The sequence below is a fragment of the Gymnodraco acuticeps genome, unplaced genomic scaffold, assembly GCF_902827175.1.
Source record: "Gymnodraco acuticeps unplaced genomic scaffold, fGymAcu1.1, whole genome shotgun sequence".
Classification (NCBI taxonomy): Eukaryota; Metazoa; Chordata; class Actinopteri; order Perciformes; family Bathydraconidae; genus Gymnodraco; species Gymnodraco acuticeps.
In genome coordinates, this window is record NW_022991920.1 from 713,037 (window position 1) to 737,668 (window position 24,632).

The 24,632-nt window shown below is 40.9% G+C and overlaps 2 protein-coding genes and 2 non-coding genes across 5 annotated transcripts; 2 read left to right on the forward strand and 2 right to left on the reverse strand.

The window, feature by feature from the left end:
- esco2 (establishment of sister chromatid cohesion N-acetyltransferase 2) lies at nucleotides 1–13,412 on the reverse strand. Of its 2 annotated transcripts, none has more exons than XM_034200172.1 (15): nucleotides 13,280–13,412; nucleotides 12,008–12,072; nucleotides 11,408–11,553; nucleotides 10,599–10,902; nucleotides 9,291–9,588; nucleotides 8,175–8,296; nucleotides 7,919–8,030; nucleotides 7,779–7,842; nucleotides 7,606–7,648; nucleotides 7,216–7,354; nucleotides 5,610–5,741; nucleotides 4,987–5,076; nucleotides 4,653–4,796; nucleotides 2,218–2,402; nucleotides 1–1,040 (listed from the first exon to the last, which is right to left on the reverse strand). In XM_034200172.1, the coding sequence occupies exons 2-15, from the start codon at nucleotides 12,055–12,057 to the stop codon at nucleotides 908–910; spliced, it is 1,962 nt and encodes a 653-aa protein (XP_034056063.1). In that variant the 5' UTR covers nucleotides 12,058–12,072; nucleotides 13,280–13,412; the 3' UTR covers nucleotides 1–907. The 2 variants fall into 2 exon arrangements, with proteins under 2 accessions (XP_034056063.1, XP_034056061.1); XM_034200170.1 differs by having other exon boundaries at nucleotides 12,008–12,104.
- Nucleotides 13,413–13,684: 272 nt separating this feature from the next.
- Nucleotides 13,685–20,230, forward strand: ccdc25 (coiled-coil domain containing 25). The gene is made up of 9 exons (XM_034200174.1): nucleotides 13,685–13,867; nucleotides 14,025–14,072; nucleotides 14,245–14,284; nucleotides 14,444–14,495; nucleotides 14,646–14,721; nucleotides 17,582–17,685; nucleotides 17,866–18,068; nucleotides 18,433–18,478; nucleotides 19,544–20,230. Exons 1-9 carry the CDS (start codon nucleotides 13,843–13,845, stop codon nucleotides 19,571–19,573), a joined length of 624 nt encoding a protein of 207 aa, XP_034056065.1. The 5' UTR covers nucleotides 13,685–13,842; the 3' UTR covers nucleotides 19,574–20,230.
- Nucleotides 20,231–21,241: 1,011 nt separating this feature from the next.
- trnaa-agc lies at nucleotides 21,242–21,314 on the forward strand. The gene has a single exon. It is a non-coding gene; the product is annotated as a tRNA-Ala (tRNA).
- A 1,659-nt stretch (nucleotides 21,315–22,973) lies between these two features.
- trnaa-agc lies at nucleotides 22,974–23,046 on the reverse strand. The gene has a single exon. It is a non-coding gene; the product is annotated as a tRNA-Ala (tRNA).
- Nucleotides 23,047–24,632: the final 1,586 nt, after the last annotated feature.

Here is a 24,632-nt window from a genome sequence, read left to right on the forward strand (position 1 = left end):
TTTTAGGCAATATGTTTATTAATGTATTTACAAAGTAGAATGGCCTCCACATCTCAAACAGGTCTATTAACATATGTTCCTTCCAAAAATATTCAGAAAAACGTCCAACTGGAAGTACCATAAAAAAGGAAAAACGTATATAAAGGAGGCCTCTTGGTGTCTTTGATACAAAAATGGAAAAATATTTTCAGTCCCTGCCCATTTCAAGCTGCTCATTAAGCAGAATATAAACATCTGAATACAAAACACTAATATACACAACATTCAACAGCAGAACGGAATATAAATACTGAGCGATAACAGGCGCATCATTAACATACTTCACCCACTAAATGTCCTTTGAATTATTAAAACGCCATGTTTTCCTGAATATTTCAAGCACACTTTGTTCATCTCACATGCCTCCACTGTGGCAAAATGCTCTAAAAATAACCCAGAAAGTATTGATGAATGTATTAAATGTCATCTGTCTAGCAGCAACACTATCAGATTTAAAATGACAGTTTCATATCTAAAAGAGCATTTTAAAAATAGTAACTTTAGGTCCAAAACCTTTGATTAAACTGCATCGTTTTTCTATTAAAACACAGCCCTGATTTACTTTACCCAATTCTGTACTCAATGTGGAGGTTTGCCAGAAAAGACCTTTCAGATGTAGGGCGACTACAGATGAAGATTTTGTGGGTGAAGTGTTGCTTTAATCCTGAACACAGAACGTATCGTAACTAAACATCTGAAGCTTAAACACTCTTCAATACAATCTAACGCCTAGTCCACATAAGAACCTGAACAAGTATTGCTTTGTATATGAAAGACAATTTAACGATTGCCGGAAGGTGTATTAATAAGCAATACTTATAATGAAACGTGAGAGTTAAAACAGTAATGCATCCTCAAGCTTTTTACTTCATGAGATGAAGTTGTAAACGAGGAAGGTCGGTGTGTTGGAGAACTTTGTAGCAAACTGTTTGCCGTCAGGTGTCGGGTCGGAGAAGGCGATCTCCTGCTTCGTTAGATGGCTGCCGTACACGAAGGTGCTCCTTTAAGAAAACAAGGAAAAGGGAAGAACCATGTTTTTAAAGTAGTGTCAGGTTGTCCATATGTCGAAATTCAGCATTATCTGTGTAAGGATGGTTTATTAATGACATTTAACATTTATTTTTGACCCTCAAAACAACAATTGTATCATAACCAGAGCTACACAAATTAAACAAGCAGTTATCAATTAAATGTATCTATATTTTTTTCATTAATTTAAAAAAGGAGAAATATTAGCGAGCATGTGGTAAACTCCTGATGTTTTGAACAACTCACTTTTACTTGTTAACTGAACTAAAGGTTTTAGAAATGGCTACAAAGACACATTTATAAACAATAGGTTATTTCTAGGGCTGTCAGTCGATTAAAATATTTTATCGCGATTAATCGCATGATTGTCCATAGTTAATCGCACATTTTTTATCTGTTCTAAATGTACCTTAGAGGAATATTTTTCAAGTTTTTAATACTCTTATCGATACAACATTACATGTTGATAGAAATCAACACGTAATGAAGACCCCACGGTTTGATGATTGATAGGTGTGTGGGCTGTCTTTCATTTTGACACACAGAACAATGTTATAATAAACATACATACTGTATGTTAAATGGATATATCCGCCTTCTTTCATTTATCTTTCCATTCCCACAACAATATACATCAAGAAATGGCATATTTTGGACATAGTTCGAATGGTGATTAATTAATTTGTAATCGTTTGACAGCCCTAATATAAATGGATCAGGACAAAAAGAGAGAGAATCTTTGTTCCTGAAACTTTCAGAATCTCTTTACACAGAGGGGACACATGTTGATGTAGAAGAGACATGAAGAAGAGGGGACACATGTTGATGTAGAAGAGACATGAAGAAGAGGGGGACACATGTTGATGTAGAAGAGACATGATGAAGAGGGGACACATGTTGATGTAGAAGAGACATGGAGAAGAGGGGACACATGTTGATGTAGAAGAGACATGATGAAGAGGGGACACATGTTGATGTAGAAGAGACATGATGAAGAGGGGACACATGTTGATGTAGAAGAGACATGATGAAGAGGGGACACATGTTGATGTAGAAGAGACATGGAGAAGAGGGGACACATGTTGATGTAGAAGAGACATGAACAAGTGGATTTTGCATAATAGGTGACCTTTAAGACTTGTGTTGTACCTGACGGTGTCCAGCATGCGTGTGGCGATGCCCTGTCGTCGGGCCAGGCTGAAGACCCAGATGCGGCTGATCCCACAGAGAGCCTGCTCGGGGACGGTGGAGCAGCACCAGGCGCGGTGTCGCTCCATGAAGTCGTCCTTCGTCATGTCTTTGTGATGCTCCGGCTGCTCCAGCACTCTGTACGCCTGAGGAGACATACCAAGGAGCAATTAGGCTAACAATTAACTGCAAAGGGTTGAAAAGTCACTAACCAAAGGGAATTGGACTTGTTCTCAGTGAAAGTATTAAAATGATGCAAAAGGTCAGAAATGCAATAGGTTATTCTGATTTATAACATGCCTGTATTATTTGATTTGTATGCATGTATGTATACAGACCATGGGTACAGACAGAGATCAAAATACCGTTTCCCACAATCCCAAATATATATATATATATATATATATATATATATATATTAGGGCTGTCAGTCGATTAAAATATGTAATACGATTAATCGCATGATTGTCCATAGTTAATCGCGATTAATCCAACAGTTTTGTATCTGTTCTAAATGTACCTTTTCAAGTTTTTAATACTCTTATCAACATATGAGTGGACAAATATGCTTTATGCAAATGTTTATTATCATTTGAACAATGACAAATATCCTCATGAATATTAAACACAACAACCTCTGAACCTCAATTCAACCTGGAACCTCTCTCATACAATAATACAATACAGTGTGTGTGTGTGTGTGTGTGTGTGTGTGTGTGTGTGTGTGTGTGTGTGTGTGTGTGTGTGTGTGTGTGTGTGTGTGCATAGAGTAGAGTAGGGATCGACCGATATGGCTTTTTCAAGGCCGATACAGATACCGATTATTAGTAATCAAGGAGACCGATAACCGATATTTGGAACCGATATACATTTGCAGTAAAATCAGAAAATCTTGGTGTCAAAATGTCGAATAACACAAACTCCGACACAACTCAACACAACTTCTTTGAAATGCATTTAAGCATATATTATGTTTAATTAACTTTTAAACATCTTACAACTGGTTTCCTCTCTGTGCCCTTTTCTTTAGTGCAGTCATCTGCAATGAGTTAGAGAGAGAGACAAGAAGTGGGGCTGCAGGCTGACATGCTTAACTAACAATAATGCTTAATTTATTAGATCTGTCTATCTAGCATAAAATCCCAATAAGCTGCTAGCAACTGCAAAACACTAGTGCTAGCTAATGTTTTGCAAACTATTAAAAGTGAGGCTATCACAGTAGACCTAACGTTAGTCTAGTAGCCTCACTTCTAATATTTTGCTAAACATTTGCTAGATACATGTTGGCTAGCTAATGAGCTTCACATATCAACCTGATATGATATCAACCCCTCCGCACCACAGTTACTCCGCTGCGAGACGCTGCACGCACCCCCAACTCTGACTGACTTCCCGCGTCCCTGTGTAACTGATAGAATTGGATCATAAGATCGTGGTGTTTTTGCAACTTCAGCATAGGGGATAGGGATGTGGTGACTGCAGCCAGAGAAACGGCCGCATCAGAGCCAAAGTTTTATCGGCAATTTGATTAAAAAAAAGGCCGATACCGATAATCGGTCAAATGCGGAATATCGGCCCAGATAATCAGCCAAGCCGATTATCGGTCGACCCCTAGTGTAGAGACACTGTGATGGATCGTTGGAGCAATGTGCAACTCAAGGCATATGCTCGAACGGGAGCTGCCTGGACGCTGCAATCATGTTGCGTGCACTATCCGTGCTGACTGTTCGTGCAATGCCCCACTGTCTGGCTTCCTGCATAAAGTCAAGTGCTCGGCGCAGTTGTGGCGAAATGTCGCTCCTCTGTTTTCATTTAAACAGCTCCTTGTATCCGTTAGCGCAGCTAGCTAGCACCAGATGCTAACAACAACAATGCACGTAAGGTCTCTCTCTCGCTCGCTCGTGCCACACATACACACACCCTCCCGGTCCTCCCAACAGCCAGTCGGTGCCTGCCGGTGAGCGTGGAAGTGTGGTCTGCCACAAGCGGGCAGCAGGAGCGGGGCTGTCAGCATCAGCTTGTAGACGGTATTTTAAACTCAATGCGCTCTGAAACTACGGGGCGGCCGAGGAAAAAAAATACACATGCGTTAATCGCGTTAAAATAATTAGTGGCGGTAATTTTATTTTGCGTTAACGCGTTATTAACGCGTTAACTTCACAGCCCTAATATATATATATCCTATATATACACAATCAGACACATTAATACATATATAAAAGCACAACAATCAATATATACAATACCCTGTTCCAAACTTGTTATACTTAACTCTGCATTATTTGCAAATATGATGGCTGCAAATCAAGGCTTTTACTAAGATATGTTTGTTTGTCTTTCGGCCCGTTTCACACACATGCTAACATTAACACACACACACACTCCTGCAGCCCTACCCGTCTGATGGGCTCGGCGACGAGGCAGCCCACCACCATGCGCTCAGAGTTGATGAACAGGTACGTCTTCGCCTGCGTCGGTCTGCTCAGAGTCTGCTGCTGGAAACCCAACTCGCTATCCGCTACATGTCGAACGTCATCCGCCTGAAAACAAACACACATGGTGAGGAAGAACGAGTGGAAAAACAAGTCTGCACAACAAAAAGGTAAAAACATTCCCACCAGCTTCAAGTGTGCCATTTCCCAGCAGTCAGATGTTTGACTGATTGGATTTGTAGCCAGCTGAACTGAGAGTTTACGGACTTAAAGTGGAGAAATAAGTTGAACTCCAAACCTTTTTGATGGCGTATTTGGGATCACCTGGCATAACAAGGATGATTTTTCCATCCCAGAACTCTGCAACGACACGCTCCTTCTTCCAGCCCTGAAACACAACACAAAGTCATGCCAGCAGTCTTGGCAGAAGAAGTGGGTAAAATAACAAACTACTTAACCTAAAAACAAGCTACATAAACTATTACAGTGGCAACAAAAGAGAAAAGACTGAAGGGACAGTAAAAGGTTAAAGTAAGATAAGAAAGTAGTCCCCATCAGATCATAGAGCAGTTTAATTAGGACTACTACAGGTCTATTGCGTTTAAAAGAACCACTTGATTGTCCCTCACTATGTCAATTATGCCTCTGTTACGAAACATCCCTTTTGTTATTGTATAAAGTTTGTGAACATTGTACAAGATGCACATCGGAAAACAGAGGACGATGAGAAGGGGAGGGTTTCAATGTTTACTGTTCCCTTATTGCAAAGGTTTACTACTCCCTGTAACTGCAAATATATTTCATTGTAACTGGTGAAATGTTTTCAACTGTCTTCTAAATAAAGAATTGTAAAAAAGACAATGTGCCATCAGCGCATAGCTAGGTGTCAAAGTTCAGTCAGAGATTAATGGACATTTTTACCACATATTTGATGGATTCGAGGAAGCGCTGGTGGAACTGGTTGTGTTGGAAGTTGTCCTCCGGGTTGTCCAAGCTGTACACCATCCCACAGGAGCTGCAGGTTGTCGCTCCAAACTGCTTCTGACCTGCGTCCTGAGCGGGGACATGGAGAGAAACATCGAGTGAACACGCAAAAAGAAAAATACACTTAAAAGTCACCTATCAAGCTATTTGTAGGCAATAGCATAGGTTTCAGATATATACAAATATATAAAAAACATGTCTATGAAGTGTTTTGCTCAAAATACCAAACAGATCACCCATTCTAGCCATGCCTCATATCCCTCTGTTTCACTTCCTGTTTCAAAAGTGCTGATTTGGGGGATAAAGGTATAAAAAACAAATTGATTAAAAAATAAAAAAGAGGGGTCTGAGCTCATGCGGGACCCGGCAGCTACTGTCTAAACTAAATGCTGCCGTGATGAAACGCCATATCATGGATTATCAAGGATTCTCTCTGAAACAGTTTGGAGCTCAAAGGCTTTCTCTCTTGCCGGTTATACCACAAGGTGAGTTCCTTTCTATTTCCTGCTTCTTCACACACATGCTCTCCAGTACAGGTTAGCTCTGAGTGTTAGCGATGCTAATGTAAACACCGACCATATTACGTCCAAAACAGTCATGCTTTTCCGGTTATCACCCGTCCCCTTGTGTGTTATGAAGGTTGTTCTGCATGTAAACGGTCTGCAGAGTCACAAACCCTCAAAGTACACCCTGTAGCGAGTAAAACTCTAACACAGAGAAGACCTGTCTATGCTGCCCCAGAACGCCTCGTTGGAGATTTCTTGTTTTCTTCCTGGGTACAGTGACGTGCCCATACCCAAATTGACCAATCTGTGGAGCTCCTCACACACACACACAATCTTTTCTCAGCTGCAGCTCCGCCGATTTCTCCTCCCTGAGACGGCGGGACGGGGCGAGGCTGTGAGTCGGTGTGTGAGCACACACAAAACTCCCAGCCAGGCTGCGGGTGTGTGTGCTCGGGCTGGGTTTCTCTGTGTCTCGCTGTCGGCCACTGGGCTCATAGGGAGGGGGGGGGGTGACAGGAGCTCCAACAAGCCGTTTAGGACAGGGAGTGAATACACATACTATACAGAGATGCTGTGAGAAGCCAATGTGAGTTTGGAAAATTGCACAATATAAATGTATTCTAGTAGACCTCAACAATGGAATTATGATCAGTAGAAATGGCCATGACATGGGACCTTTAATACAGTGTAGTTTGCATTAAAATCCTCTTAAGATGTTTAATAATAGCCAAGAAAAATATGCTGGCTTCAATCCATCAGTCTTCTAAGTTTGCTCGGACTGATGACAGTCATTGGGGCATGTCTTTCTGACAGTTGAATGGGTGGCATTGCAAAAAGAAATACGTCAATGCTGCTATAAACTTGCCACAATACGTTTTTATAAAATATTTTAATGTCTGTAAAATCATAATATACAAGTAAGGATGGAAAGAATGGTACTTTGTTTCTGTTAGGGATGATGATATTTAGTGCAAGCTCTAGCTGCCAGATCTATTTAAAAAGTGCCCCTCCTCTTAAAGATGTAAACATAAACGTACGATGATGAGCTGGTCGTCGTCCTGTTTCTCCTTCCTCCTGCGAACAGGTCGCTCTTTGACTGCAGGAGTACTCAGTAATGCTGTCGGGGCGGAGGGGGTGCTGCAGGACACCGGGGGCCGCAGGGCTGCATATCTTAACCTGCACGACAACCAATAACAGAAGATGCACTGGAATTGTAGTGGGTTAATGCAACATGCACGGCAATTAAGGGGTTTGACATTCGAAGTGAATTTTTAAAAATCAAAAGGCTGATAAATCTATAACATGTGGGAAGAACATCCACCAGAACATCAAAGCTTAACTTTGTTTTATGCTGTGCAAATTTCCCTTCTTCTCACAAAAGTAATCTCTCTTTTTTTCACGACTGACGACTAAACAGACCGTCTCACCTTTTGGAGGAAGAGCCAAAGATGGGATACACCCCTGCAGCATCTGTGGAGAAAATACAATTATATATTTAAAATAAAGCAACATATATCGAACTGTGGTACTTTTAACAACTGTGTGTGTGTGTGAGAGTGTGTGTATGCATGAGTGTGTGTATGTGTGTGTGCGTGTGTACCTTTGGGTGGGCTAGCAGCAGGACTTATATCACTCAGGTCTAAAATGGGCTTAGAGCCTCCATCCTGGAACACAATGAGCTTTTGTTCATGAAAAATAAATTGACAAATCAACATTTAATTTACAATTTTTCTTCTGTACCTGAACACTGAGGGATGAGGCTGTGGAAGCGGGACTTGCTGTTGGAGTCCTTGACAACACGATCGACAGCTCCTTGGTGATCCCATACACATCAAACAGCATTTTAGGAGAGCTGCAGGAGGAAGATGAAGGATTTTGAAGACCTAGAACAATGATTGTCTGCTCACTCCGTAGTCTAGTTACTCAGTTGGTCACAGGATACCCAAACATTCGATGATGCACAAATGGTGTGATGTTAGTGCCACTACTAAAGTACCTGAATGGCTCTGGAGTTTCAGGCTCTTCAGAAAAGCAGTCCATCCAGTCTAACGGGTCAAACTTTGGTCTCTGCTTGGCGCTCGGCTCGATGTCTTCTGTCGTGACCGGAGGGACGGCCGTCTGCAGGAAACACGATAAGTTAACAGCAGCTGGAGACAATATGCTCCTGAAGATGTGTAGAAATACCATTGTAAAAACTGATGTACAAATGTTTGTGTCTTAACTAGGGATGTAACGATACCAAAAACTCACAGTACGGTAATATCGCGATAACAAGTCCACGGTACGGTATTTATCGCGATATTGAATAATAAAGAAAAAAATTATTATTATTTAATTTTTTTCAATAAAACATTTGTTTACTCGGAAAATGTTTCTTTATTAAATAATAAATCTGATTTGTACAGCATTTTAGTTGGATAGCAGTATTTTAAAGTGTCAAAAACAAAGTGACAGTAACAGACTGGAACAAGAAAACCAGTGTGTTTGTACCTATAGTACTACCAAACAAAGTAGGCATTTTCTTTGTGCCACTGCATCTCACAAATAAACAAGGACATTTAATAATCAGACCCTGCAATCAAATAAATCAAGTTTTACTTTAGTTTTTCAAGTAACTCAAACTCACTAGGCACTCACTCAGCATCGTCAGACAGGTTTTTAGGAATATGAGAATGTCCACATTTCCAGGTATTTATAAACTGGGATGTTTGGGCATTTACAAAATCCCCTGCTCTGGAAAAAACTCTCTCGCTTGGTACTGATGTTGCCGGGACAGCAGTGGTCGCGTTAACCGAATATTTTATTTAACAATGACGGAAAAATCTGAAAGCAGTCCGTCATGTTGACAGATTAGAACAAACTCGGAACAGCGCCAACGTTTCCCCGCAGCGAGGCTCCGGTGTTATGCCGTGTTACGCATGCCCTCCAAAAGGAAATGATAGTTTCCAAACCGTACTTTGCCGTACAGATCAATACATGTCTGGGAGGTTTCGCTTGTCGCTGTGCATCTAAAAACTAGATGTAATTATCTAGAAGTGGACAACAGTGGAATACAATACCGCTTATTGTCATAATAAACAACGCTGTGAACAGATCTAAGGTCTGCTCTCACCTCCTCAGGATGTTTCTGTTGCTTCATCACCGGAGCAGCTGGCTTTGGTTTCTCCGTCTTTGTCTGCAGCGGGACAGCTTTGCTTTTCACCGGGACCGAAGCTGGCTTGGACTTCGGTTCAGATTTCTTGTACATGGACTTGGGTTTCTTCCCTGTACCGAAGAAAGCAGCTCCAACAAAGAGCTTGGGTTTGGGCTTCAGGTTGCTGAAAGTGATGGTGAACGCTTTCTTCAATTCTATTGGCTTAGGGAAGCTGACGGGAGCGCTGGTTGTAGCGGAGGCCGGTTCAGCAGAGAACCTATTCAAAGAAATGAAGCCGAAACAGATTAAAAAGGGAAATTATGACTAAAACTACACTTGTGATTTCCAACTAACTAGGGATGGGTACCGAGCCCCGGGGCTGAATTATTAAAGACCGTGGTACCGTTAAGCTCCGACGTTATCTGTCTTTTTATCGGTACTGGAGACATGTAAAACATCTGTCATATGTATTATTGCTACACAAACATTGTATTGCAGTTTTAGTTTCGCCAACTCCGTTTCTAACATTTCTAAAAAGACGTCTATGATTATTTTGAGTATTTTCGATCTTTCCAATCCAGACGAGATCTCTCTCCCCCGTCTGTGTGCGAGGGGGCGGGGCAACACACACACACAGCTGCTACATGCAGCAACACACGGAGGAGATGGCGGAGAGAACGCGCTCCGAGGTGGTTAAACTTTACCCGTCTCGATGCGGACAATGCTCGTTGCCTAAAGTGCAATAAGAGTTTAGCGTAAGGGCGGTAACACGAGCAATGTGTCTAAACATTTAGCAAAAGTGCTCCACATCCAGACGGAGAAATGCACCGGGTTCGACCGTCTTTCTAGCAGCTCTCTATCCCCATCCACGAGTAACGTTTCCACGTCAGGTGTTATGTATGCTAGCAGCAACACACGGAGTTAACTTCATGATACAAACATGGGTTAATGATTAGAGGAAACTGAGGTATTTATTTTTGTTAAAGTTTCAGCTATTCTGTCAGAGTATTTAATATGATTTGTTAAAAGACTGTTGTTTCTTTTGAAGTGAAACATTATTTATTTTATTTAAATAATAAGCAATGTTAATTTTGTTCACAATTTGTTTTGTTAGTTTACCTTATTATTTTTTCTCTCCAAAAGCACCGATAAGAGTACCGTTAAAAGACCGGATCGATAAAAGTAGTAGTACCGTTAAAACCTTAACGATCCCCATCCCTACAACTAACTGCACGAGGTGTCAGAAAGCTGCAGCAGGTGTTACTGGACTTTGACTTGGAAACAAACCTGCTGCCGAGTGTGGGAAGTTTGATCTTCCTTGGAGAAGTCATGTAGCTTTTGGTAAACGCCTTCCCAGCATTACTAGATCCTAACACCACTTTTTTCTGCTTGCCGCCTCCTTTAACAATTCTCTTCTTCTGCGGTTGCTTTTTCTCCGGGGAAGGAGGGGAAGGAAGAGGACGCGAAGGCAAGTCTTTTATCGCCTTCCTCTCCAGTGGAGTGAGATAGAGGGGCTTCTTCTGGCCATAGAAGGAGCTCGTAATCATGGAAGGCTTGAACGGAGATTTACGAGGTGATTTGGCAGGAGATCCTAGAAAAGATGATAGATATGTGAAAAGAGGAGCAATTCAGGTCTCCTGCTTGCCTCTATTTTCTAGAATGTCTTGGAGAAAGTCAATTGATCGATTAATATAGAAAATATAGATCAAAATGTAAGGAAAGTGAAAAATCTCCTGGCAGCCGAACGAGACCGGAGATTGGCTGCTGTTTGGCATTGTCACATTTTTCATTGGTGCAACCCACATACTCAGCTCTGCTGCTCATCCCACAAATGCTTGTTCCTCACAAATGTGGCTCCATTAGAAAAGGTAAGAAGACAGGCTTTCCAACGGTATAAGATTTATTTCCAAAAAGCATTGTTACAACACAGAAATCACCTACCAACCACACATTTCCTTACTTTTTGTGTTAAGTTTATATAGAAAATATACAAGTTGCAGCCCTGGTACTAATTCTACTATTATAACGCCTTGTTTAAGACTTCAACCAGACCCACCTGCTCCCAGGAGATAACTAAACAATGCCTCCCCCCTTACCTGCTGCTTTTCGTGGGGATTTCTGTGGAGAGGGACAGTCGGCCTTTGGCAGATGCCTGACTGGCCTCGGAGACTGAGGGGTCTTCCTGGTGGATCTCCTCGTCATCGGGGACACATCCGGCCTCACAGCAGTCTTGGCCGGGTGACTGGAGTTGAGGAAAAAGAAGGTCAGTCTGGGGCCGTTTCTCAATGTCGAGTATACCTGCCACTAGTTCAAGTATACTACGTCATCGAGTGGCGCCGAATGCATTTAAACAGTCCTTCGGCGCCACTCGATGACGTAGTATACTTGAAATAGTGGCTCTGCAGCAGCTTCACTCGACATTAAGAAACGGCCAGAGTCATGGAAGAGAAACAGCAAGGAAGGGCCACATATACAACAGCTTTCACAAGGCTTCTCTTTAGATTCAAATCAATGCAGCATGTAGTTGGTTATACAAGGAAAATGACAAAAAACAATTCAAATATGTGAAACAAATGTATAGAGCACAAAAGGACACCCAGTATATTAATAAATGTTTACGGTTACTTGGGCTGAGTGTTGTTATGATACAAGAGTGTTGGTCCAAATAGCAAACTGCATAAACCCAGTGTGTTCACCTGCTGTCAGAGTCCAGGGAGGCGAGATTCCTCTTCCTCGTGGTCTTCATCTTCACAAACCTCACCTACACACACACCCAGTGTAAGATTAGCCGATCTAGAGTCAAATAAAATAGCACAACTTTCAGCTTTCTTTTTATCAACACAACTAGAAAAGGGGTAAACACATTTACCCTGTAACATATTTGTGATATCACGACTAGAGCTGCTCGATTATGGCAAACATCATAATCTCGATTATTTGGGTCAATAATTGTAATTGCGATTATTAAATGCGATTATTCATTGACTTTGAAAACATCCATTTATTGGAGAAAACAGTTGATTACCCTGAACCTTAAGTATAATTCAACTGAAACAAATTACACATTACAAATACCAAACTATGCAATATAAGTATTTAATATGTGCGATAACTGTAAATAACCAGTTTGTCTGTTTCTACTTCTATCTTGCTTTATACTGATGCCACCTGTTGTTGCATTATCCACTTTGCTGCTGTAAACAATGCACAAAACTAGCAGCTGTTCAAATAGATAAACTCTTTGGGTTATTTTTGTGTGTTGACGTTAAATTGCCACACTTTAAGCTGAAGTTAAGCGTGACCTTCTCAGTGGCACTGCAAGTGGGAAAATGTCACATTCACAAGAAGAAATTAAACCCAACTTTTTACATTTTCACTTCCTATGAAAATAAGAAAGCATGCAAAACCAAATGTGTAATTGATAAATATTTTACTTGAAATGTTTCGTTTTTAATCCCTATTTTCTTTATATGTATATGTACCTATGTCCTGATGGTACACTGACTTGTGTGTATATTATCTTGAATAAAGGGGGGAAAGCAGTGTGTGGTGCATGTAGGTCGGACAACCCGGTAACTACACCGAGGTTATTAATAGATTTTGATTACTGATTTGCATTTGACGTGACAACATCATTTCATCGTGTTTGTGCATAAATGTGCATTAAGCTCCACATTAAGGTTAGTTTAGCGTGACATGTTAGTTAAAGTGCAGATGAGTGGATAATTGGCGGGATGATTAGCTTCTACAAAAATGACTGCGTATATACAAACAAGCTAACACGACGACGTATACCAAGTTTAACCTGTTTGTTTCCTTGTGAGTTAGAGATTATACATAAATACCGTCAAACTTTAGACAGTTTGATGGTAACAAGCTTACGTCACTTTACGTTAATGCATCATTTAGAGGAGAAACAAACAACGTATTAAACACAAAACACGCTACATAAAACACCAGTTAAATACCTTATCGAAAACGTTTATGTCCCAATAGAGAAAGCAATAAATGTCGGTATAATGTTTGCGTTGTTGCTTCTTCTCCCCGCGTTTCTTAACTGTGTTTTGAACAGCGCGGCACTCTTAAAAAAACCGTAACCAGATAAACCGGAAACGGATAGTGAAGTGAAGTTACCGCAGTAAAAACCTGGAGAAACTTCCGGTCGTTGCCTTCAAAGTAAAAGAGACCTGTTTAGAAATGGAGTAGGGTTTTATGATGAAGGAGAGGAACTGGATTTAATTTATGAAAGGCAGCTTTTTTGCAATTTGAATGACTTAGAAGTTCAATAGGTAACTTAAAAATTGCAACATTGGCATATTTAAAGAACGTCCTGCTTTTATTTTGAAAACTAATTGGATACTTCCTGTCTAGTACTAACAACTTCCCGGGTCAACTTCTGCACGCGAAAAGTGACAGCAGCCACGATCAGTCGGGAAACAGATTGCTTGTGTCCATAATTAGCTGTTTTAGCTTTCAAAATATAAACGCTCACTATTCATATTTAAGTGGCAAGTTTTTTAATTGATCTAAGATGGTGTTTTACTTCACAAGTGCCGGTGAGTAAAACCACAGCAGAGCTAGCAACGATGCTAGCTAGTACAAAGCTTTAATTATCATTTAATGTGACTCTTGTTTGTGCCTTTTATGAGTTTTGTGCTCGCATATATAACAACATTTCATGCAGTAACTATCGGTGTGTTATTTCTCTCTCAGTGGTGAACCCTCAGTACACAATCTACATGGGAAAAGACAAATATGAGAGTAAGTAAATATGATAAGTAACACACACACACACGTTTTCAAACACTTGGTCCCCTTATTGCTACTTAATAGTAACGTGTGTCTTATGCTATGCCTGTTTTTGTTGAGCTAGTTATTGTAATGGGTCACAAAGGATCCAGATCACCTCTAACTTGCTGATATGGTTTTGCAGATGAGGATCTAATAAAATACGGATGGCCTGAAGACATCTGGTGAGACTTCAGTGTATTTTAAGTGCTTGTTTAACTGTTATGCAAAAAGTGTAATTTAATATCTCATTATAAACCATATTAAAGCACAACTAACAGAAATATCAATAGGAATATTACAAGTTATTGATGTGTTGTTGATTCTTGTTTTCCCACCTCCAGGTTTCATGTGGACAAACTGTCTTCGGCTCATGTTTATCTGAGACTGCCACAGGTAAAGATTCAACACAATCAACCTGAAATACTGAATTGTAAGTTAGTCATGGTGATTCTCAACAGGTTTAGCTATCCGCCAAATACTTTGTCTATGGACACCGATGCCTTTTGCACACGTATGCACTGCTGGTTGCTCTGTCTTTTCTAGGGTCATACGATACATGACATTCCCCCCGAGGTGCTGATAGACTGTGCACAGCTGGTGAAAAACAACAGCATCCAAGGTAAAGATCTGCTTCCAATGATTTAATTTAATTTGTAGAATGATTGGCTTCAGGTATCAGCCATGAGAAACATCAGAGCTGATCCCTAAAGATCTACTACTTCCTGCTTTCTTACAGTGCAGACGCTTTTCTTTTCTGCTTGCTCCTGCCTCTGCTTACTTTTTATGCTGATTTTCCTATTTTTCTTTTCTGATAACTTCGAGCAGCGGCTCCTGGTCATTAACTTATCACTGGGACAGTTACTCTTCGTAAATAGATGGAGGGTTTCAGCCATATTTCAATATTTTTACGACGGCCTCAGTCTTACAGTAGCGTGGCCTAGTAACAGCTAAAGCCTGGTACTGCATGCTATTTAGCTAGTTAGCAGCAACATGCCTCCGTTCTCTACAGATGACTTCCACAAACTTCTACAGAAGATGGCCGTGTTGGAAATGAAAATGTAGCGGTTGGAATTTAACGTGGAAGTGAATGGACTAGGTTGGAATGACACCACTTTACCAGTGCTGCAAAAGAATGGACAAAGGCATGCTAACTCACAGCTAGTTAGCAGCTACAAGGATTCCAAGGAACAGGAGGGCTGACGTACCGGGTAATACATCTACAAGTGGTAGTCCTCCCTCGAACTCTGGGTGCAAAGCCTAAGAGTAAATCATTTCCATGGGATTTGGGAGGACGAACAACAGGGAGAGCCCAGCGCTCTGAAATCTGTGATGCGACCGGCTGGCCTGCATTGTTATCACCCAGGAAGAGCGCCTCTTCAACCCCTATTCATACTAGGAAACAGCCGTGAACAGCTGCTAAAGGGAGAACTACAAACAATCCTCCTAAACCACAGAGTGTGCCAATCCAGAACAGATACGCTCCGCTGACAGAGAACCGGAGATCTGATGACCTGGATAACCCGTCCTCTTCACACAGCAGGGTAAGGACCAATAGCTACTCCAAAAGTAAAAGGCTAGAGGGAAAGCTAACGACTGGGCCTGAAACTGATTGTGGGTGACTCTGCTGTAAGAGATGTAAAAGGTCTGTGTAATAAGAACAACACCAAAGTACTCAGTTTGATATGGTCTCTGACTTGGCTGAGAAGATCCTGCTGAACATCCGACTGTGAAAAATGTGGTACTGCACATCAGTGCTGAAAGAAGACTTTAAATGTCTGTTGGAAACTGTCAGCTCTCTAAATGCAGAGGTGTTCATCAGTGGCCCTCTACTGCCAGTCAGAAGAGGAGTGGAGAGATTCAGCAGATTGTTTGCACTGAACACCTGGCTTTCAACGGCCTGTACTGACCATTCTGTTCATTTTATTGACAACTTTAACTTTTTCTGGGATCGCAGACATCTTTTTAAGGCAGATGGAGTTTGCCTGAATAAGTCAGGAGTGAAATAGTTTATCTCTAACATATTCAACTGCCTGCGTCATCAATCTGTTCCCTCTGCCAAGGACAAGCGGCAAGAGGAATCAAAACAAGAGAAAGACACAACACATCGCTCAGAAAACCTTGAAGAAGTATCACTGCACCCGCCTGAGGAATGTCTTGATTATGGGAAACCTATGAGACAAATGGAGGAGTCTCCACCCCCCCTATCACCTCTGAGGATACTCTTCCTTCACCCCACAGCTCTCTCTACTCACCCTCGCCCACCCTCCTGGAGATCGCTGAACACATGAAGGAGATACAGGATGGCACCAATTCCTTCCTGGAGTTCAATGACCGCATTGAGGCGATACGCAGGGTTGGCAGCATGTCCTTTACCCCCCGCCCCTCAACGACGTCCACAGAGACGCGCACCATCTCCCCCGGTCTTCATCACCGTGCCTATGTCAACCACCCCCCCCCCCTTCAAGACACCATCTGTGGTCACCGAAGCCTGATAAGAATGTGTGTGTACAAAACACAGCAAACTCTAACTGATATGTGCTGGGTCCAGGCTCAAGGGCGTATGGCACTCTCAACTCTTTCCAGGACATGCCGGGGCCCTGCCTGCCAGTAGCTTTGCCGATATCTATGTTGATAGGTAATAGATTAATAGCGGTGAATCAGCTTAGAAACAGGAAGCGCTCAAACGTTTGTGTGAGTTTATCAAATGTAGCAGTGACTCCATGTCAGCCACAGCTTGCCACAAAAAACCTGTATTTAACAAACTTAAACTAGCTTTATTAAAAGGTCTTTGGCAGGAAAAACGTTTTTAATCAATGATTTTATCACTGAGCACAATCTCGATTTTATGCTTTAACGGAAACTTGGATTGAACAAAATAACAGTGCAGCTGTTCTTATCGAATCAACCCCTCCCAGGAAAACATCTTATGGGAACTTTGCTTCTTTTGAATATGTGGCCCTTCAGCTGAAATGCTCCTCTCGAGCTCTGTTCCTAAATATCTATAGACCACCCAAATACTGTGCAAGCTTTTTTGATGACTTTACTGAACTGCTGTCTATAGTGTGTATTGACTTTGACCGTCTAGTCATTGTTGGTGATTTTAACATCCATGTTGACAACCCCCAGGACAGAGGGGCTAAAGAACTGTTTTGTGTTCTTGATAGCTATGGACTGACTCAGCATGTGACGGAGCCCGCGTACAATAAGGGACACACTCTGGACTTAATTATCTTTTCCCCCGGCAGCCATAGCGCGCCGGGCTAAAAAGCTGGTCACATCCTTATGTAAACAAACACGCATGTAAACGGCAATTTATCGAGCTCAGAAAAGTTATCAAGTCCATTTTAATTTATCGTACGATAAGTCAATTTATTGATTATCGCGACAGGCGTAACAACAACCTCACAAATGATCCTGTAATAGCCTGTTATCTACTGTTTTTGGAAGTGACACCTGATTATGTTTCCACGTATACTTAGGATGTAAGATGAACAACATCAATGTGGTTTACACACCGTGGGCCAACCTGAAGAAAACCGGAGAAATGGACGTTGGACAGATCGGCTTTTTCAGACAGAAAGAGGTCAGTAAACAGTCATATTAAAACAAAAAAAAGACTCCATCTTCACTGACATTAAGCTGTTTTTGAGCAAGTATATCTTATTTATATAACCCATTACCACAAGGATTCCTTTTCTACATCACAGTCCCTTTCCCCCACTTACAGGCCATGGAAGTAGTTTGATGTTCGGTTGTTTTACAGGTCAAGCTCGTGGCGGTGGAGAAGAAGGTGAATGAGATCGTAAACCGCCTGGAGAGAACTAAAGACGAACGATACCCCGACCTGGCGGCAGAGAAAGAGTCGAGAGACCGAGAGGAGAGGAACGAGAAAAAAGTTCAGATCCAGGAAGAGAGGAAGAAGGAGAAGGATGACGTGAGGAAGAGAAAAGAGATGGACGAACTCAAGTACGTCCACAAAAGAGACAATAATCTTAGCATTGTGAAAAGGTTTCTCACTATTATTCAAAAGTGAAAGTGGTTTTTACTGTCCACTATCCAGCTTATATTAATTAAATTCTTTCAAAAAAAACGTACTTCAATCAGTGCAGGTTAACATTCACTGATGGAAAAATGACTAATGGTCGTTATCCGTGACTTAGAAAACAGGAAATGACGAGTGATTAAAGGTCCTGGATGTTAACCTTTTGCACACTGTGATCACGCTCACAAAACACTTCTAAATTAAACCTGTACTATTATATACTTTGTAGTCTTTACTTAATTCCATTTATATATTTTTTATTTGTTAAGTGTTGGTTTCTCTCTCCAGGCACTATACTTCATTGTTGGTGGATGAAAACATGCAGACTAATGAGGTGAGTATATTATATTTAGAGATGAATCGAACATATCGGGAATCTGCTGCATTTGTTCAATATCTAGAATATTCATGAATGGGTCAAAATGTGTTTAATTTCTTCCAGATATATATATGATATCAGTGTCAAGCATGGGCGTCGCAGCCATTATATGAGGGTGGGACAAGTCCCCCCCACCTTTTAAAAATGATTAGTTTAGACCCCCCCCACTTTTACTATGCGGAAAGTCCGTGAATCGGTCTATCCACTGGCCTCTTGGTAGAGCGCTGTGTCAGTGCTTCACTATCAAATCCATTCCACTTGCTTATTGGGAGAATGCCCAAATCAATGAAACTCCGTCCCATGTTTTCACTGCTACTTTGTACCAAGGCAGATTCTCAGAGCCGTACACATGAGTCGTACACATGCTGCGTTTTTTGTGTAAAATGATGCGCGCCACAGTTTCCACGCTGCGAGGCTCCGGCGCTAACAGTTCACGAGCGCGCTCCACTAGCACTCCAAGGCGCTGTTATTAAAGAGGTGGAGGGAGAGTCCTCTCCTGTCAGACTGAGAGGCTGATAACTACAGCTCAGTGAGGTAAAGGACTCTCTGAGGGTTTAGATAGCTCACTTCTAAGTAGTGGGTCTCAAACGCTTTGGTAATCATCTAGAGCAGTGGTTCCCAACCTGGGGGGCACCAAAGATCGCAGGGGGGGCGCCAGGCCTCAGATGATTTGAGGCCAAATATCATATTTAGACTTCCAACAGGAGTCATTTGGGGGGGCCCTTGGGAAAAAAAGGTTGGGAACCCCTGATCTAGAGGAGGTGAAGTCCACCACCCGCCCACACCCCCTGTCAAATTGCCCCACCCACATTGAGGATGCTTCCTACGCCCATGGTGTCAAGTGAACAACAGAAATAAAGCTGTTAATATTTATAATACATTTAAATAAATAAATGTGTATTTCATTCATGGACGAGCTTTGTTTTAAAGAGTTATGAGACCATGTACAAAAATATCTGATTCCAGCTTGTGTCATTTTCACCGCATTAAGTTGTGTTTTGCTGCCTTTTTGTTTTGCAGGATGGCAATGATTCAGACGACTTCATGTGAGAGGATTAAACGCCGGCAGCAAGCAGACAGAATTCTCCCCTCTTCTTCAGTCCTCTCCTGCTGCTTCTGCTTGCTGTTACTCTGCACTGACATTGAAATATAACAACAAAGACAAACGGATACCTTTTTGCTTGTGGAGCAGAACGCAGCCAATGAGAGGACAGTGCCGGGGATTTATTCCACATGCTGATTGGTTCAGACACTGCTTTCAAAACCAGACCAAGCATCGCGTCTCTTCATGAGAGATGACACTGTAGAGGAAACACAGGACAACAAAAATGCTGATCATTTCGGTTGGAAAACACTCAAATTGCAAAACCTATGTTCCTATGTTTTAATAACCCGACAAACCCGTCTGTTCTTTATGTGTTCATTCATCTTCATGTACAATACAATTCAATGTACTCACAGTTATAGATTAACCTTGACATCCACTAACTGCAGAAGCATGGTGTCCTGAAAGATTTTTGTTTATTTTAAACAATGTATACGCAAATGTAGGTCTACATCTAATGATTATTCTTTCCTATATAACGCCTGTCACATTTCCCATGTCCTTGCTCTTCAAAATGATTATTCTGTCCAAAAATCCAAATAAACTACAGTTTACAATAATTACCCATTGTAGAAATGTGTCACTAAAAAAGGTGAAACAATCTTAATTTGTCAAATCACTTAACTATTAATGTATATTATTAAAAAAAAGTACTTTCTCAACCTTTGGACCGCAGTCACAGTAAATAAATAAAAAGTGCATTTCTATTGAACCACTTTAAACACATCTGTATAAATCAATGACTTCAGTTAAAAGCAAGTAAACAGACTTTCAGTAAAGATTATTCTTGTTAAATAAGACCAGCAGCACTGAGATGTTAAAGCTCTCATTGTTAAGACGCAGGGGTGTCAAACTCAAGGCCCGGGGGCCAAATCCGGCCCGCGACTTCATTTTATGTGACCCCGCAAGAGCTTGCAAAGGATATAATACATTTATTATACGGTTACATGTTTACAGAAGCAGGTGGCCCATAAACTCCATGTCCCACAATGCATCTCGTTTTGTGACATGCGCACTGAAGAGACTTGCAATTATTTGCCCTGGACTTCTGCTTTCAGACGTAGTTAATTACTAAGTTATTATCCTATCCGATAATAATCCAATTCAGAGGCAATAATGTAATATAATACATTATTTTATATATATATATATATATATATATATATATATATATATATGTAGACCTACAGACGTATCTTTGCTGTCAGCAGGCATATGCACACATATTCTGTGTTTGCACTTATTTGCTCTTCCAAGTATTCAACAAATACATTCATATAGCCAACACAATCTAACATCTTAGAGGTTTAAATGATGCATTGCTAACACAAACAGCAGTTACATAAAATACTGTTTACCTGCAGGAAATACAATTACTGCAGCTATTATTTCCTCTCTCCTGTAGGGGGCACTATCAACCCATCTAAGACTCAGATAGGAGAGTCTGAAACGCTGATGTATTGCTAACAGTGAATGAGTGAAAAAGTCATTGTGGTGGATCTGCTCTAATCCAAACGCAAAGAGGCTTTCCCCTTCTTTAAACACTAACCCACCAGACTTCAAAGTCTATGTGTTATCTATAAAATCTAACGTCAGTTTCACAAGTGCATCGTGGGGGATTAGCTCAAATGGTAGAGCGCTCGCTTAGCATGCGAGAAGTAGCGGGATCGATGCCCGCATCCTCCAGACCACTTTTTCTTCAGTCAATAGAATAAATGGATAAATGATCGAACAAATACAGAAACAAATGAACAAAACCCGAAATATATAAATAGATAGATTCCTTTGTTGTCACTACACAAAGTACAGCAAAAATTCCAAGCATTCCTGATGGTGCAATCACACATAACAGAAAGTGTAAGTATATAATTTTGACAATACAAGCTAACATTTTTAATATATAAAGTGACTATGAATTGGACCTATGATACATTGAACAGTACGCTTACAAAACAATACAACATTACCATACAAATACAAGAACAATAAGGCAGTAAAAACGTAAACAGTATGAAGTAGAATATAAGGTGCAGTTGGATGAAAACATGTAGGCTACTTAGACAAATAATATAGGAGTAAACTAAATAATACCAATATACTTTGTTTAACTGCATAAATATTTTTTTTTTTTTAAAGAAATCAAAGTTTATAATACAAATAAAACACAAATGAATACATTTCTTACATTTATTTATATATTCTTGTATTTATTTATTCCTATATATATTTCCACATGTATTTATTATTTTATATATTCCCGTATTTATTCATGTGTTTCATTTACAGGATAGACCTCATTAGATATGAAAGAAGGAACATGACATAAGCTGGATAAATACATGTATGAATAAACTGGAAGTACTCTCCATAGGCCTATGTGTGTTTTTGAAGTTACGTCACTGCTCTGAAGGCATCTTGGGGGATTAGCTCAAATGGTAGAGCGCTCGCTTAGCATGCGAGAAGTAGCGGGATCGATGACCGCATCCTCCAGATCGCGTTTTCATTTACAGGATATACCTTATTAGGTATGGAAGAAGGAACATGACATTCATTTAAATATCCTAATTCTGGGAATTGAAAATAAAAGAGGTTCAAAGGTCAAAGATGGGTTCAGGTAACAGTAGAACAGGAAACTGTGTTGTCTGGGGATGCAGCATGGATGAAAGAGAAGGATGAAAGGAATATCAAAAGGTTAGGAAACTGTCAAAATAACTCTCATTTCACGGGAAGACTAGGGGTAGAGGAATGTGAGAATCTGGTTCGGATATTGTCAAATATCTGGAACAAACTCCCAGAAACCTGCAGGTCCGCTGCAACTCTGACTACTTTTAAATCCAGGCTGAAGACTTTCTTTCTGAAGCTGCTTTTAATTGAACTATTCACATCTCACTCTGCACTGTAACTTTTATTCATGAACCTGTGTTATTCATGTTTTATTATCTTTGCTTTTTAATGTTTCTAAAGTGTTTTATGCTCTTAATGTCTTTCATTTTTGTAAAGCACTTTGAATTGCCTTGTGTTGAAAAGTATAAATAAACTTGCCTTGCCTAAACTGGATGAATAAATGTATGAATAAATACAGAAATGCATGACTAAATACAGGAGTATATAAAAGAATACAAGTGGAAATAAATATAGGAGCAAATAAATACAAGAATATATAAATAAATGCATGAAATGTAGTCCTCTGTGTTTTATTTGTATTATAAACATTTATTTATGCAGTTAATCAAAGCATATTTGTATTATTTAGTTTCCTCCTTTATTTATTAATATATTACCGTTTTTTAAAAATGTGTTTCTGTTTTTGTTCGAGCATTTATTTATTTACACTATAAAGTGATCTGGAGGATGCGGGCATCGATCCCGCTACTTCTCGCATGCTAAGCGAGCGCTCTACCATTTGAGCTAATCCCCCTGATGCCTTTAAGTCAGTGACGTAAGATTAAAAACACACATATGGAGCATACTTCCAGTTTAATTTACAGGATAGACGTTACTAGATATGGAAGAAGGAACATGACATAAGCTGGATAAATACAATTATGAATCTTCAATGCTAAACACAAAACCAACATCAGCCGTTAGCTGTTAGCCCTCAGAGCTCACAGCCAGGCCCGCCGTAACCTGCCATCAGGCCCTGGGGCTGATAGGTTTTGTAGGCCCCCTATTTAAACAACAAATCAAAGTCATTTATAGCCTCGGCAGGCTCTGTGATCGCACTTCTCCACTCTGCTCTACGCGCGCCTGGTCCTCTCCTCCAGATGAGTGACGTATCGGGCCTCCCTCGTGTATTTGTCCGGTTGCCGTTGGCTCCCCTCCACGTAGCAAGTCCTCGTCGTCCTCTCCATCTCCTCCAACATCCCTCCTGTCTGTTTTTCCTCTCCCGCTACTCCATCGCTATCAGAACCAGACGTATGCCTACTCTGCTCCGAGGCCCCGCGGCCGGCACCGCTACTGCTCGGTACAGAACTCATCTGTCCTGCCTCCTCATCCTGGCCTACAGGTTTAAAATAATCTGTAAACTTCGGCATTTTTTGTAATAGCTACTTGTCTCGAAACTCCTTTTCCCTCAACAATTTCCTTTCCCGAGCGCCACTCTCAAACTTTTTCTTCTCAAACTATTTCTCCTAAACAACCTTCATCTGTCACTCAATCACTCGCAATTTGAATAAATCACATGTGAAACATATTCTCATTCTGATTGGCTGTTAAGTGGTGCCCACTGACTGTTTCGGAGTCATCTCTGGAATCCATCGATCTGATTGATTAGCGGAGCAAATGATCAAAATACTACGGAGGGAAGATATTTTCGTTTGGATTACTGGTCTGGGGGAAGCTCGCGAGTGTGTGTGTGTGTGTGTGTGTGTGTGTGTGTGTGTGTGTGTGTGTGTGTGTGTGTGTGTGTGTGGTGTGTGTGTGTGTGTGTGTGTGTGTGTGTGTGTATACGTGTGTGTGTGTATTTTTGCGTTTGTGTGTATTCTGTTTGTTTCCCGGGGAAAACCCTCACGAGAAACACCGGCTGTTGTTATGCCTGCTGTGACGTCAAGTTACTCCGTTCTCCGCTTGTAATTATGGCGTTACAAGCTTCAACGTTGTATTTATCATCTGAATCCGAAACAAGTTTAATATTCTGAAAGCCAAGACTTGGTTTATTTGAAACCAGATGAAAACAAACTGTAACGGACCCTGCCGTGTTATCTATGATTACTCTACGCTTACATTCATAACTTCAGCCGGAGGGAGGGGGAGTGAGTGGCGAGTGAGAGCTGTCATCTTCCCTTTACAAGCTTCAAAAATGTATTTATCGTGTGATTTTGGAATTAAAAGTTTCATATTCTGAAAGCCAACACTTTGTTTATTTAAATGTTTTTTAAAAACTTTTTTAAAAACTTTTTTATTGGCTCATGATAGGCCCCTGATCTCCGTAGGCCCCTGGGATTCAGCCCAGGTCAGCCCGTGCATTAAGGCTCACAGCTCCTCATATCTGTTCAGAAACTAGAC

What these genes read in the sequence shown, in the direction of transcription:
- esco2 (XM_034200172.1), bottom strand. Translation starts at nt 12,057, where the DNA reads ATGAAGACCACGAGGAAGAGGAATCTCGCCTCCCTGGACTCTGACAGC. An exon ending in TCCCTGGACTCTGACAGCAG is followed by an intron (nt 11,554 to 12,007) that starts GTGAACACACTG and finishes CCTCAACTCCAG; the next exon opens with TCACCCGGCCAAGACTGCTG. An exon ending in ATCCCCACGAAAAGCAGCAG is followed by an intron (nt 10,903 to 11,407) that starts GTAAGGGGGGAG and finishes CATCTTTTCTAG; the next exon opens with GATCTCCTGCCAAATCACCT.
- ccdc25 (XM_034200174.1), top strand. Translation starts at nt 13,843, where the DNA reads ATGGTGTTTTACTTCACAAGTGCCG. An exon ending in GTTTTACTTCACAAGTGCCG is followed by an intron (nt 13,868 to 14,024) that starts GTGAGTAAAACC and finishes TTTCTCTCTCAG; the next exon opens with TGGTGAACCCTCAGTACACA. An exon ending in GAAAAACAACAGCATCCAAG is followed by an intron (nt 14,722 to 17,581) that starts GTAAAGATCTGC and finishes ACGTATACTTAG; the next exon opens with GATGTAAGATGAACAACATC.